At 40.6% G+C, this 15782-nt stretch overlaps 2 protein-coding genes across 24 annotated transcripts in view; both read left to right on the forward strand.

Annotated features, from left to right (window-relative positions):
* Positions 1-13260, forward strand: part of CUNH5orf34 (chromosome unknown C5orf34 homolog) — a 37790-nt gene extending 24530 nt beyond the window's left edge. For 3 of the 5 annotated variants that reach the window (XM_045903746.3, XM_064596709.1, XM_064596710.1), the window contains exons 11-13: positions 1206-1304; positions 6591-6631; positions 12554-13258. In XM_045903746.3, coding sequence (XP_045759702.1) covers positions 1206-1304; positions 6591-6631; positions 12554-12747 — 334 coding nt within the window. In that variant the 3' untranslated portion in view covers positions 12748-13258. Of the gene's footprint in view, positions 1-1205; positions 1305-3745; positions 3995-6590; positions 6632-12553 lie in introns of all 5 variants that reach the window. The other 2 variants (XR_010413287.1, XM_064596711.1) reach the window with 2 other exon arrangements.
* A 1412-nt stretch (positions 13261-14672) lies between these two features.
* The window catches only part of TMEM267 (transmembrane protein 267), a 58428-nt gene continuing 57318 nt past the window's right edge, over positions 14673-15782 (forward strand). For 10 of the 19 annotated variants that reach the window (XR_010413288.1, XM_064596723.1, XM_064596722.1 and 7 more), the window contains exon 1: positions 14673-14843. The gene's annotated coding sequence lies outside the window, so the exon portion shown is untranslated. Of the gene's footprint in view, positions 14844-15228; positions 15323-15357; positions 15596-15782 lie in introns of those variants that run through there. The other 9 variants (XM_064596714.1, XM_054504170.2, XM_064596727.1 and 6 more) reach the window with 5 other exon arrangements.

The following is a 15782-nucleotide window of genomic DNA, read 5'->3' on the forward strand; positions in this document are numbered from 1 at the left end:
AAATATAACTGGCTTGCTGTGGAAATTGGACTGTGGACAGCTGTGTTACCAATTAACTAATTAATGCCTTAACCAATTTGAGGTAAGGTTTGCACAAATAACTAAACTTAGGTATATTTCTGTAAAGTGGAATAAAATTAATTCGCTGATGCTTAAGTTGGAGAAGATTCTTGAAATCAGCTTTTTATGAATATGCTTTTTTGCTTTTGTTTTATGTAATTTGTTATCAGTCAACTTGCAATGTTCTCGACATGTTAGTGATTTTACTTGAGAATATTCACAAAAGAATTGCTTTTTTACCTCATGGATTTATTTTTCTGTTGGGAGTTTTGGTGTAAATGCTCCAACATTCATTGCTAGTTTGAATAATTTGCATCAAAAATACAGTGTCTTAAGGCCCCTGGGTGGCTCAGTTGGTTAAGCGTCTGACTCTTGATTTTGGCTGAGGTCATGATCTCAGGGTTGTGGGATCAAGCCCTGAGTCTGCTTGAGATTCTCTCCCTCTCCTCCTCTCCTCTCCCCTTCCTCTGCTTGCATGTGCACCCGAGCATGCTCTTTCTCTCTCTAAAATAAATAAATAAATCTTTAAAAAAACTAGTCTTTGGCAAACATCACTATTTGTTTCAGCCCATCACTTCAGATCATTCATTTTATTGACCTTGATACTTGTTTTGTATATTCAGTGAGTTATATATAATTACACATTTATGTATGTGTGTGGGGGGGAATTAATGGGTGTGTTCTGGTTTAAATTTTATTTTATTTTTTTATTTTTGGTGGGGGATTTTTGTTTTTTTAATATATATTTTTTTAATTTTAGAAAGCAAATGCTTGCTTAGTCATAAAGACATTTTCGTTATAAAACATAATGAAACTCATTTTACTTTGTAAAACTAAAAGGATACTTTAGACATTTGAATTTGAATTTTGAGTGAAATCCAAGTATCACTTTGTTCTGATTCTTAAATCTCATCTTTATTAATCATGACTATGAGTAAATCATTTTCTCCTTGCTGAATAATGAGAAAAACTTGCCTTTTCCATTTCCTTTAAAAAAGATTCAAAAAATTGCCCAGTAAATGCCTTGCTTGGGAATTTCTTTATCCTTTTCCCCCAAGTTGTCTTAATGATTTTTCCTTTTTAAAAAATGCTTTTATAAATATACAAGTTCATTTTTCAAATACCTCTTTTATTTTTCAATCTAGCTATGTGATAGCGGTTGTATCATGGTGCAGAAGACTGACCCAGACTAGTGAGAGAGAGATGCCCACACATTCTTCATCTTCTGTTATTGAAGAAAATTGGTATTAATATTTCTTTTAAACTTCATCTGTGTAGAAGAGACACAAAAATTAAAAATGCCAAATGGTAAACTCCTAAGACTTTTCCTGATAGCTTAAGCTTGAAAATAATTTATCTTTAATCAGATATCTAATTTATTACATTTCATCATATTTTATCTGAGGTCAGAAAATTGCATTGAAAACTTCATATCAAAATGGGTGACTTTTAATGTGCTAAATTCATCCTGAAAACTTTATGGAAAAATTTAAAGGAGATTTTTAAAATTTTAGTAATATTAAAAGAAATAAAATGTTGCCTAACATAATAAACTTTCAGAAAAAGTTGATTTTGAAATCGCTTCTATCGTGTTAATTACCTTTCCCAACTTAACTGGAAAATCAGCAAATAAAGTATTTTAGTCCTTCCTGTGTGCCTTTCAGTGTGCAGGGGACTGGAACTGGGCTTCAAAGGAATATTTAGGGAAATTAAGACATTTTAGGGAGGGAGCAAGAGCAGAGGTAAAAAGCATATTTTGTCCTGTGGAGACAGTGAGAAAATAGTTTTTATGGAGCAGAAGCTATCTGTTAGGCGGTAGTGTGAGTTTCGGTGGATAGAAATGGATCTTGTGAGGGGCGCCTGGGTGGCTCAGTCATTAAGCGTCTGCCTTGGGCTCAGGTCATGATCCCGGGGTCCTGGGATCAAGCCCCACATCGGGCTCCCTGCTCCGCGGGAAGTCTGCTTCTCCCTCTCCCACTCCCCCTGCTTGTGTTCCCTCTCTCGCTGTGTCTCTTTCTGTCAAATAAATAAATAAAATCTTTAAAAAAAAAAAAAAAAAGAAATGGATCTTGTGATCAGTAGAGGAGCTCAGACTTGATAGAATTACAAGTTCCTAAGTAGAACAAATGGCAGAAAGAAAGGTCATTAGGAAGGTTAGTATCACTGAGAGGATAATCTGAATATACAGGTATCCCCCACTTTTCGAAAGTTTGCATTACACCACTTTGCTTTTACGAAAGACCTACATCAGTGTGTACCCATTTTTCTATGGACATACCACCCTGAACACACCTGATCTTTTCTCATCTCAGAAACTAAGCAGGGTGGGGCCTCGTTAGTACTTGGATGGGAGTATGTACCTGTTTTTGCTAACTGAAAGAAATCCAAAAAGGATTTTTCCTTTTAAGAAAAAAGGCAAAAAGTGAAAATAGCATTCAGTATTTGTTTTGCAATGAGCTCTTATAGAGGCAGTTTGCACCCCAAGCAAGGAGAGTGGTACCTCCGAGCTCCTTCCCTGGAACTACACTCAGCATCTCAGCTTCAAGCTGCCATAGCTTTGAACGTGTCTGTGAGCCTCTGTGCTTCATCTCAGTTTATTTTGTGCATCCATTAGCAAGATGAGTCCTCAGGTGTCAAAAAAAAAAGCCTAAGAGAGGTTATTTTTTGCATGTGGGAATGATCAAAAAATTTTCCATAAAAATTAATGGTAATTGTTTTTCAGCTTTTGGATAGTGGAGGAAACCTGTATTGGAAAAGAGGGGAGGTGCTTGGGTAGCTCAGTCTGTTAAGCGTCTGCCTTTGGCTCAGGTCATGATCCCAGAGTCCTGGGATCGAGTCCTACATGGGGCTCCCTGTTCAGTGGGGAGTCTGCTTCTCCCTCTCCCTCTGCTGCTCCCCCTGCCTGTGTGCTCTCTCTCTCTCTCTGTGTCAAATAAATAAATAAAATCTTTTTTTAAAAAAAGGAAAAGAGGTATAACAGGAACAATTTAGGAAGGTTTAGGGTAGTTTTGTAAAGTGTCTTAGCATAGCATGGTGAAAAAAATATAAACATTAAACCTGATCCTTCCTTATCACCTTTTCCTAAGTTACTTAGAGAAAGAGATACAAATCAAATCAGTCGATGTTATTTAATATCTTAGGTCTCCTAAGAATTCAGCTTTCCAGATCTTCCATTCTACAGCTACAGCCTGTTTGGGAGCAGAAAAGTTGCCCAAGTAGCTGGCAAAAAATGTAGTTGGGATGAAAGGGAAATTGTATATGACTATAGGATTGGCCAGGTCACTTCATCATCACTCAGCTGACAAGGTTTTTAAGATGCTGGCCTTTTCATATGAAGGCTTTGAAGAGGATAACTGTCAAGACATACTACAAAGTGAGGGCCTGAGGGAAGTGCATATTGGTGATAGTAGCTCTGGGGGGAAGCAACAAGGAGCAGCAGAAAGACAAAGGAACTGAGGAAGAGTAGGGAGAGGAGAGGCAGTCCCTGACCATAGTTCCATTTCCCTTGCCATGCCTAAGACCTCTCCACTGTGTTTTGTTTCCTTGTCAAAGAAGGAGGGTTGAAGGAAGAGAAGTGATTGCACAATGAAGAGCTACCTGAATTTATTTCAGTATTTTTTTTCCAACTCACCTTCTATTATTAATTTACTGATTCAACTTTTTTTTTTTTTAATTTATTTGACAGAGAGAGAGAGAGCACAAGCAGGGGGAGCGGCAGAGGGAGAGGGAGAAGCAGATCCCCGCTGAGCAGGGAACCCGATGTGGGGCTCATTCCCAGGACCCTGGGATCATGACCTGAGCCGAAGGCAGATGCTTAACCGACTGAGCCACCCAGGCACCCCTGATTCAACTTTTTAATAGGGATGCTAGTCAAAACATAGAACAGCAGATCGTTCACAAGAAGTTGGTTCATCATATGAGCAACAGCATAAAGGTAGTTTGTATTGTTTGCTTATGGCCAGAAAAATATGTCATATGTGGGGGAAAAAAGGTGTTTTGCAATGATGAAGAATCAGCAGACTATGGAGTAAGTCATATCCAAGTCTTTACCACAGATGCTTAAAATGTTGAAAGATCTCTTTCATTCTCCATCCATAGGCTAGAGTACAAGGAAAGAGTGCAAGTTGACAAGTACTGTAGTAAAGCCAGTAAAGCAGACAAGTTCTATACCCCTTTGTGAACTGTGAAGACTATTCTAGTAACTTGAATAGAGAGATCTTTTAGATATTAAAGTCCTCATTAATTTTGCAGAGAGCTAGTTGAGTTACACTGTTTTCTAGTTGTGTCCACTGCTCATATTTCATTCTAACTTAATGAGGAAAAAGAACACACACATAAGAGATTCTGCTGGAGTTGTACAAATTTAGCCCTCTGCCCCTTACCAGTTGCCCCAATATCTGTTTCTGTGGAACATGGTAAGAGCTAATGTTCATCGTGTTAACCCTTCCAATCAAGGAGAAGAGAATGTTTAGTATGCTGTGTTTAATAAAACAATAGTCTATTCTAGAAGAAATTTAATAGAAAATACTTATTATTTGGGGGTACCTGGGTGGCTCAGTCGGTTAAGCGTCCAACTCTTGATTTTGGCTCAGGTCATGATCTCAGGGTTGTGAGATAGAGCCCTGTGTGGGGCTCCATGTTAGGCATGGAGACTGTTTAAGATTATTTCTCTCCCTCTGCCCCCCACCTTCTCCAAAGGAAGGGAGGGAGGTAGGGAGGGAGGAAGGAAAGAAGGAAGGAAGGAAGGAAGGAAGGAAGGAAGGAAGGAAGGAAGGAAGGAAGGGAAAGGGAAGGAGGGAAGGAAATAAAAGGGAAGGAAGGACTTACTATGTTTTGACACCTAATTCAACTGTGTAAAAACTTGGCTCTCCAAAACTGTTTCCTAAGAGTTCATATAAATGAGGTCTTATTATATGTGCAAAGTACAGAAGAAAAAGAAAAACATCCTTTCTCCTGAAAAAGACAATCTAGGTATGAAGATCAGAAAATTAAAGAGTTTAAGAGAAGGTATTGCAAATAAGTATATGATTAGTTGACATAAGGCTATAGGAATTTAAGGAAGGAGAGAGCACTCTTTTTATAGAAATGATAGGATTTTACTAGCTTTTTATTTTTTTTAAAGATTTTATTTATTTATTTGAGAGAGAGAGAAGGAGAGAGTGTGTGCATGCACTCGCATGCAAGAATGGGGGGAGGGTCAGAGGAGGAGGTAGAGGGACAAGCCGACTCCCTACAGAGCATGGAGCCTGATGCGGGGCTCCATCCCATGACCCTGAGATCATGACCTGAGCCGAAATCAAGAGTTGGCTGCTTAACTGACTGAGCCACCCAGGCGCCCCTAATCTTAGTAGGTTTTTAAAGCTTGACTAAACTCTGAGGAGGAAAGCAGAGGGTATGCCAGGTTAGTATTAAGAAGTTGTAGCAGGCCGGGCCTGTGGGTGGAGAGGGTCCTAAAGGAATGGTGCCTGGCACTCCAGCAGAATATGGTAGAGGGAGAGAAGAGTATGAAGGCCCAAACAAAAAGCTCTGATTTTATTTATTTATTTTTTTGATGTGATATCTATGTCATTTCATTCCAGTTTGTTTTTGTCTTTTCTTGGTTAGATACCAGTCCTTTAAATTCTTGCATTTTAGTGAGAAAGCTACCTCTTTATGGATGTTAGCAGTTTATTGACCTAATATTTGCAAATGGTCTGTTTGGGCAGGTAAAATTAGGTAATACAGTGTTTCAAACAGGGGAATTTTTCCCTTTTTATTTCCTTCCTTTATTAACTGTATAATGTCCCTCAAGTTATGGCAGTGAACCTTGTACCGCTGAATTTCCAAAGTGTACCTTTTTTTTTTTTTACTGTGCTTAAATAAATAGGAAAAAATGGTTATTTAAAAAAAAAAAGAGTTATAGCAAGAATGCCCATTATATTCATACATCAATACCTCATTCAAAAGTCCTTGAGGTGGGGACTTTTATTCATTTTCCTTATTCATTCAAAGCACTCAAGTATCGGTTGAGTCAAGTTGATGTGTTGCTAAATAAAGCCAATATAAAGAGAATTCTTTTTTTTTTAAAGATTTTATTTTTATTTATTTATTTATTTTAAAGATTTATTTATTTATTTAAGAGAGAGAGAGTGAGAGAGAGAAAGAGCACAAGAGGGGGGAGCGGGAGAGGGAGAAGCAGACTCCCCGCTGAGCAGGGAGCCCGATGCAGGACTCGATCCCGGGACTCCAGGATCATGACCTGAGCCGAAGGCAGTCGCTTAACCAACTAAGCCACCCAGGCGCCCCTAAGATTTTATTTTTAAGTAATTACACCCAACATGGAGCTTGAACTTACAACCCCAAGATCAAGAGTCACCACGCTGCACTGACTGAGCCAGCCAGGCACCCCTATAAAGAGAATTCTTAACTTCTGGGCTCTTCTACCTACAGTTCTAAATTTTATGAAAAAAAATCAAGTATGCCTATTTGAAATATTGTAGCTATAAAAGACTCATAACTATCATGAACTTACTTTTTTTCTTTTTGCACAGGTCTGTGGCCTCTGAACTTGAAAAGATAAAGAAATTTAACCGTATCCTTTAAACTGAATTTATTGTCCTGCATAATTACCCCTTTCCATTCTAGGCTTACTTCATGACTCTGTACTTTATATTAATCCATACTTATATATTCTGAAGCTTTATTGAATAACATTAAGATATATCTTGTCTATAGAAGGTACATCATGTCAATATTTATACTTTTGAGTGGGCTTAAAGAGGGCAAAAGACAGTGAACTAGGGATAGGTCTCCTACGAAGACTTATTCACTTATATAATTATATTCTAAATTATAACAGACCTATGTCTTTTTCTTTCTTTTTTTTAGGATATTTATTATGAATTATTTTTAATTTCAGCCTTATTGAGGTATAATTGACAAAAATTGTAAGATATTTAAAGATACTAACAAAATTGTAAGATGTTTAAAGTGTACATCATGGTGATTTCACACACATATATATTTTGAAAGGATTACCCTGTCTTGTTAATTAACACCTACATCACCTCACATATCTGTCCCTTCCTCCCCACTCTTTTTTTGGTAAGAACATATGAGTTTCATCCTCCCAGCAAACCTCAGCCATACAACACAATGTTATCTACTGTAGTCACCATGTTATATATTAGATCCTTAGACCTTATACTTTTTAAAGCTGAAAGGTTTTTTTTTGTTTTTTTTTTTTAATTCTTATGTTAATCCCCATACATTACATCATTAGTTCTAGATGAAGTGTTCCATGATTCATTGTTTGTGCATAACACCCAGTGCCCCATGCAGAATGTGCCCTCCTCAATACCCACCACCAGGCTAACCCATCCTCCCACCCCCCCTCCCCTCTAGAATCCTCAGTTTGTTTTTCAGAGTCCATCGTCTCTTATGGTTCATCCACCCCTCCGATTTCCCCCGCTTCATTCTTCCCCTCCCGCTACCTTCTTCTTCTTCTTTTTTTTTTCTTAACATACATTGCATTATTTGTTTCAGAGGTACAGATCTGAGATTCAACAGTCTTGCACAATTCACAGCGCTTACCAGAGCACATACCCTCCCCAGTGTCTATCACCCAGTCACCCCATCCCTCCTACCCCACCCCCCACTCCAACAACACTCAGTTTGTTTCCTGCGATTAAGAATTCCTCATATCAGTGAGATCATATGATACATGTTTTTCTCTGTTTGACTTATTTCACTCAACATAATACCCTCCAGTTCCATCCACGTCGTTGCAAATGGAAGATCTCATTCCTTTTGATGGCTGCATAATATTCCATTGTATATATATACCACATCTTCTTTATCCATTCATCTGTCGATGGACATCTTGGCTCTTTCCACAGTTTGGCTATTGTGGACATTGCTGCTATAAACATCGGGGTGCACGTACCCCTTCGGATCCCTACTAAAGCTGAAAGTTTTTATCCTTTAACCAGTCTCTATTTTATCCACCTCCCAGCCCCTGGAAACCATCCTTTTTACACTCTGTTTCGGTCAGTTTGACTTTTGAAAAAAGTTCCATTCCACACATAAGTGACACTGTACAGTATTTGTCTTTCTCTGTCTGGCTTATTTCACTTAGCATAATGCCCTCAGGATCCATCTGTGTGGTTGTAAATGGCAGGATTTCCTTATTTCTCATGGTTGAATAGTATTCCATTGTGTACCTATACCATATCTTTTTCCATTCATTTGTTGATGGACACTTCGGTTGTTTCCATATCTTGGCTATTGTGAATAATGCTGCAGTGAACATGGGAGTGCAGATCTCTTTGAGATCCTAATGTCATTTCTTTTGGATATATATCCAGAATTGGGATTGCTGGATGGTATGGTAATTCTTTTTTTTTTTTTTAATTTTTTGAGGAGCTTCCATACTGTTTTCCATAGTGGCTATACCAATTTACATTTACACCAAGGTACACAGGGTTTTCTTTTCTCCACATCCTCACCAACCCTTATTAACTATTATCTTTTGGATGATAGCCATTCTAATAGGTATGAGGTGATACCTCATTGTGGTTTTGATTTGCATTTCCATAATGATTAGTGATACTGAGCACCCTTCCGTATACCTGTTCACCATTTGTAGGTCTTTGGAAAAATGTCTATTTAGTTCCTCTGCCCATTTTTTAATCAGATTTTTTTGCTATTTGTATGAGCTCTTTATGTATTTTGGACATTAACCTCTTACCAGATATATATTTCAAATATATTCTCTGATTCCATAAGTTGTCTTTTCATTTTGTTGATGGTATCCTTTCCTGTGCAGAAGCTTTTTAGTGTGATGTAGTTCCATTTGTTTATTTTTGCTTTTGTTGCCTTTGCTTTAGGTATCAGAACCAAAAAATCACTGCCAAGACTGATGTCAAAGAGCTTACCCCCTATTTTCCTCTAGGGGTTTTCCGGTTTCAGGTCATATGTTCAAGTCTTCAGTCCATTTTGAGTTGATTTTTGTGTATGGTGTAAGATAGGGATCCAGTTCTCCCAACACCATTTATTGAAGAGCCTATCTTTTCCCCACTGTATATTCTTGGCTCCTTTGTTGTAAATCAATTGGCCATGTATGCATGGGTTCCTTTTTTTTTTTCTTTTAAGATTTTATTTGAGAGACAGAGAAAGCACACACATGCAGTCTAGGGGAGGAGCAGAGGGAGAGGGACAAGTAGACTCTGTGCTGAGCACAGAGCCCAATGTGGGGCTCGATCTCATGACCCAAAGATCATGACCTGAGCCAAAATCAAGAGTCAGAAGCTCAACTGACTGAGCCACCCATGTGCACTGCATGGGTTTATTTCTAGGCTCTCTATTCTGTTCCATTGATCTATGTGTCTGTTTTTATGCCCATGCCATACTTTTGGGATTACTATAACTTTGTGATATAGTTTGAAATCAGGAAGTATTATGCCTCCAGCTTTTTTTTCTTAAAATTGTTCTGGCTATTTGGGTTTTTTTGTGGTTCCACAGAAATTTTAAGATTGTCTGTTCTATTTCTTTGTAAAATGCTGTTGGAATTTGATAGAGATTGCATTGAATTTGTAGAGTGCTTTGGGTGGCATGGACATTTTTACAATATTAATTCTTCCAATTCATGAGTACAAAATATCTTTCCATTTATTTATGTCTTCTTCAGTTTCCATCATAAATGTCTTTCAGTATACAGATCTTTCACCTCCTTGCTTAAATATATTCCTAGGAATTTTATTCTTTTTGATATAATTATAAATGGGATTGTTTTCTTAATTTCTGATAGTTATTAGTGAATGGAAATATAATTGATTTTTGTATATTGATTTTATATCCTGAAACCTTACTGAATTTATTAGTTCTTTTTTTTCTGAGAGAGAGGAAGGGGAGGGGCAGAGAGAGAGAGAGAATTTTATTTATTTATTTATTTTTAAAGATTTTATTTATTTGAGAGAGAGCATGAGAGAGCACAAGCAATGGACAGGGAGAAGCAGGCTGCCCATTGAGCAGGGAGCCCGATGCAGGACTTGATCTCAGGACCCCGAGATCATGACCTGAGCCGAAGGCAGACATTTAATGGACTGAGCCAACTGGTCCTGGGCTCTTATTTGTTGGGAGATTTTGGATTACTGATTCAATTTCCTTATTAGTGATTGGTCTATTCAGATTTTCTATTTTAAGATTTAGTCTTGGTAGGTTGTATGTTTCTAGGAATTTTTTTTTTTTAAGATTTTTTATTTTTTATTACAGAGAGAGCGTACAAGCAGGGGGAGTGGCAGGCAGAGGGAGAGGGAGAAGCGGGCTCCCTGCTAAGCAGGGAGCCCAACATGGGGCTCGATCCCAGGACCCTGGAGTCATGACCTGGGCCAAAGGCAGCCGCTTAATTGACTGAGCCACCCAGGTGCCCCTGTTTCTAGGAATTTATCTGTTTCTTCTAGGTTGTCTAATTTGTTGGAATATAATTTGACTCATTTTTCTTTTTTTTTTTTAAGATTTTATTTATTTATTTGACAAAGAGAGAGACAGCTAGAGAGGGAACACAAGCAGGGGGAGTGGGAGAGGGAGAAGCAGGCTTCCCGTCGAGCAGGGAGCCCAATGCGGGGCTCGATCCCAGGACCCTGGAATCATGACCTCAGCCAAAGGCAGGCGCTTAACGACTGAGCCACCCAGGCGCCCCTTGACTCATTTTTCTTATGAAATCTTTTGTTCTGTACATTCCTACCCCATTCATCTAATTTATCATGTGATTTTTTTAAAGATTTTATTAATTTACTTGAGAGAGAGGGAGTGAGAGAGCATGAGAAGGGGGACGGTCAGAGGGAGAAGCAGACTCCCTGCTGAGCAGGGAGCTTGATGCGGGACTCGATCCCAGGAGTCCAGGATCATGACCTGAGCCCAAGGCAGTCGCCTAACCAACTGAGCCACCCAGGTGCCCTTATCATGTGATTTTTCTGTAGTCCTATTCAAATAATAAAGTAGCCCTGCATCAGAGGACAGGTTTCTTTCCACTCTATATCATTTATTTATTTATTTATTTATTCATTCATTCATTCATTCATTCATTCATTCATTCATTCATTCATTTATGCAGGTGAGGGGCAGAGGGAGAGAGAGAATCTTTTTTTTTTTAAAGATTTTATTTATTTATTTGAGAGAGAGAGAATGAGAGAGAGCACATGAGAGCGGGGAGGGTCAGAGGGAGAAGCAGACTCCCTGCCGAGCAGGGAGCCCGATGCGGGACTCAATCCAGGGACTCCAGGATCATGACCTGAGCCGAAGGCAGTCGCTTAGCCAACTGAGCCACCCAGGCGCCCTCCTTTTTTTTTTTAAAGATTTTATTTGACAGAGAAAGAGATAGCGAGAGCAAGAATACAAGCAGGGGAGCTGGAGAGAGAGAAGCAAGCTTCCTGCGGAGCAGGGAGCCCAATGCGGGGCTGGATCCCAGGACCCTGGGATCATAACCTGAGCCAAAGGCAAACACTTAACAAATGAACCACCCAGGCGCCCCGAGAGAGAATCTTAAGAAGGCTCCATGCCCACTAGGAGTGCCTGGGTGGGTGGCTCAGTCAGTTAAGTGTCCGACTCTTGATTTTGGCTCAGGTCATGATCTCAGGGTTGTGAGATGAAGCCCTGCATCAGGCTCTCTGCTGGGTGCAGAGCCTGCTTAAGATTCTCTCTCTCGGGCACCTGGGTGGCTCAGTCGTTAAGCGTCTGCCTTCGGCTCAGGTCATGATCCCAGAGTCCTGGGATCGAGTCCCACATCGGGCTCCCTGCTCGGCGGGAAGCCTGCTTCTCCCTCTCCCACTCCCCCTGCTTGTGTTTGTGCTCTCGCGCTCTCTCTCTCTCTGTCAAATAAATAAATAAAATCTTTAAAAAAAAAAAAAAGATTCTCTCTCTCCCTCCGCCACTCCCCCGGGTCCCTCTCCTAAGAAAAATTTAAAAATACACTACACAGATTATTTATATTCCTATCACTCCTACTTTTGTTCTTTTATTCCCACATCACTCTTCACTTAAAGAAATGTTGAGATTTTAATTCTTTTATCTCCTCCCTATCACCAAACTTCCAAATACACATAGGTACTCTTTCTTACTTAATTTTTTTTTTTTAAGATTTTATTTATTTGACAGAGAGAGACGCAGTGAGAGAGGGAACACAAGCAGGGGGAATGGCAGAGGGAGAAGCAGGCTTCCCGCTGAGCAGGGAGCCTGATGTGGGGCTCAATCCCAGGACCCTGGGATCATGACCTGAGCCAAAGGCAGACGCTTAATGACTAAGCCCCCCAGGCGCCCCACCTCTCTTATATCTTAACCAGTTTCTTCATCTGTAAGGGGTAGACCTGATAAGTTCTGAAGTACCAAATCTATTATGAATCCAAGGGATCTTCCTAATAGAGAAATAATATTTTAATATGAAGACCAGGCTTTCTGAAATTAAATGTACTTATATAATGAAAAATGCAGGGAAAAACTCCTTAACTAACCAACTTAGTTTTATTGGAAAATAGTGGTATCCTAAACCAGATTTCTAACAAAAAAAACAAAGAGTCATCTGATCATTATGAACCAAAATCTCCAGAAACCTTGCTGGAAGAAGTTAATGAAGAGAGAGTATCAGTGGCATTGAAAAAAACCTCTGAAATCCTTCAGGATATTGACTGTCTTCTATCAAGTTCTAAAAAGTGAAAAATGGAATTATTATAAACCTTAAGGATGTTGTTTCAACTGACTAGTATAAAATTACTAGTAAGCCAAGAAATTATATATATTACTTCTGTGCAATGATTATATAAAAAATGACATTTAACTTTGGAGGTTACCTAACTTGTAAATTTTAAACTATATGTTTATAATGTATTTTATTAATAAAGAACTGTTTTAGGATTTTGAACAATTTCTTATTTCAGATTTATGAGAAAAACTTATAAAATTATAGTTGCTGTTTTAGCTTGTGGAGCATTCACTATTAATCCTCAAGTTTTGTTTTGTTTTTTTTTCCTTCTTAAATATGCAGAATTGTGTGTATTTGGTCATTTGCTTTTTGGTCTCCAAATATTTTTCAACAGAACTACCAAAAGAGAATTAGATCTTTATATATATATATATATATATATATATATATATATATGCAATATTGCTTCAAGCTAAGAATTGGGCACTTCAGCAAAGACCAAATTTCATCTGAATTGTCTGATTATTTTCATTTCTCTTGAACATCTGAAAAAAATTTATGCTACACAAGTGTGTGAAACTAAAATAGCTCATCAAAAGTGCTATTTATAGCAACCTAGTGCTGTTTATTGGGAAAGCACAAAACCACACATCTAATGAGACTTCAAGATTAGACCAATATAGCAGAAATGTTCTAATTAACTTCTGATTTCTAGAAAAGACCAGCTTCTTGACATAAAAGAAACAACAGAGGAAACAAGGAGAAAAAGAACAAAGCAAGCAGAGCATAGATTAGGAGTGATAATGTCAATGATTTGAATGGGCACAATGTTCTCGTTAGCTCTTGTCACCCTGGGCTCCTTGCTACCTTCAGGTTTCAGCACAAATTACCACTTCTTCAGAAGGGCCTCCCCCACTTAGTCTCTACTACATCACCCTATTTATTTCCGTTACAGCACATACTACAGCCATCCAACTTTTGTCTCTTTGTGGTCTAGATCCTCCACTAGAACTTGAGCTTCATAAAGCCATTTTGTAGCCTGTTACCAAGCATTGCGCTTGGCACAAAGAGCATTCAGTATGTGTTGTATAAATGAATCAGTGCCTTTGGGCTGTAGGGTGATTACAGAGAAAAGCATTGTAACAATTTCGTTGTTTTGGTTGCAGGCAGCCATCCAGGTTGTTCTTCAACAGCTCTAGTAAGCCTAGAGTATAAGACATGTACAGTGCTGCCATAAGGGCAATGCGAAATTGTTACTGCATTCAGACAGACAAACTGTTCTTAACATGACTAAAAGTACCCCATATTGTGGTTAATGTGATCTTTTTAATTAGCTTTTAAACTATGTGGGTTAAAATGTGTATCATTTTTCCCCTCAGTTGAGTCTTTTCCACTAAGAACCAAGACAAGCAATGAAAAGTTCTAGCATTGAGAAACTGAGCCACGCTTTAGGGTTCTGTGAGAGAGAGGCCTAGGAGTTTGCTTGAGATTGAAGATCTCACTTTCTACTATAGAATTGTCTTTCAACTGTACAATTAATAGAACCCCACTACTGCCGTTGCTTTCCATCTCACCCTTGTTTTGAGAAACTAGGTAGGAAGAAGAAAGCAATTCACCTTTTTGAGACTATTCTTTTGCACCAGTGCTTCCTAGAGCCGACGCCAAGCTAGACATCTTGGTGCTCACTCAGGCGGAAAGGCAGGCTGGGACCTGGTCATAGTCCCATTAAAAAGCTGCATGTTGAGTCCGGTTAATTAGGGTCAAGCTACCTTTTATGCAGTTCTTTTTCCAACTCCTGTGCGTTTAGTAGTCATGATTAAATGGTCCAGCCCTGTCACCGCTGCCACAATAAAGTGGTAGCCCCCCACCGTCCGCCCACAAAGTGGCAAAGAATAATTATCAAGAAATCCCCAAGGGGGCGTTGGAGCGCTATGAAGAAACGGCGGATCTGCCGGATCGCGCGGTCCCTCCCTCTCGTGGAAAAACTCCGGCGCCCAGCCTGAAAGACCCGGTAAAGGAAGCCGGAAATTTCTCTGTCCCTTCGAGACCCAAGATGGCCCGTGGCTCCTAGCTCAAGGTCTGGGTGTTGGGCCCGCACATCCGAAATTAGGTGAGGTCACTTCGTCCCCAGCTTCCCAGCCGCCAGTAAGGGTGCGTCGTGAGTATGTCGGCTGCTAAGTCTGGGGCACGGCGCCGGCAAAGCCAAGAACGAATGCTCAGGTTTGACAGAGGAAACCAACAAGGCACTTTGCACTTCTCACCCTGCTGTCCCAAAGGTTTCCTTATGGGACACGGCGGGGAAGAACCCGTAGTACCCACCACCTCCTCCAAACAAAACCCAGCTATCGGTTCTCGCCCGTAGGCATGGGGCCGGTATCCCGGCGTCCTCTCCGCCGACGTTTGGGGGCTGGAGCCGCTCTGGCCGGCGGCAGGCTTCTCTATGGTGCCGGCCGCGGGGAGGGGAAAGGGGCGGGGCCGCCGTTAGCGCGGCGTGCTTCAGGCTGGAGAGACGGAGGTGGGCGCGGCTGAGCTCGGAGAGGGCCCGGGCGGGAGGGGGACGGAGTGGACTCCGCCAAACTGCGTCCTGAGGTGGGAAGCCCAAGCCCCAGGTTCCAGATGGGGAGGGCGTGAAGGGGCGGCGAGCGCGCGGGACTCCAGAGGCAGCGGGGTGTGCTTGACCGCCGGCACTGTCTGACGACCCCGGGATGTGCGCGAAGCTCCGGCTCCTTCCTCCGGCTTCGTGGAGCCTTCGAGAGTCCACAGGCACCCAGTCCTCGCCGAGGCCCTGTGTCCCTGGCGTTTCCCTGGCCCAGAGCGGGGTGACGGGTTCTTGTCGGAGTTGCCCATTGCCCTCTTTAACAGGCACGAGAGTCCCAAGCGCCCCGGGTCCCTGAAGGCGTGACTACTGTTAAGTGTGACAGGATCCCTTCCTTGCATAGGAAATGCTATGACGCCAGGGCTTCCTGCCCTATTTTCTTAATGGGCATTTTAAAATTACTGCATCACACCAGCCTTGGGAAAGAATGATTTGGGGAATTTGCTGAGACTC

Source organism: Mirounga angustirostris, unplaced genomic scaffold, assembly GCF_029215605.1.
Source record: "Mirounga angustirostris isolate CCGP_5_RB_7025 unplaced genomic scaffold, mMirAng1.0.hap1 SCAF_7, whole genome shotgun sequence".
NCBI lineage: Eukaryota > Metazoa > Chordata > Mammalia > Carnivora > Phocidae > Mirounga > Mirounga angustirostris.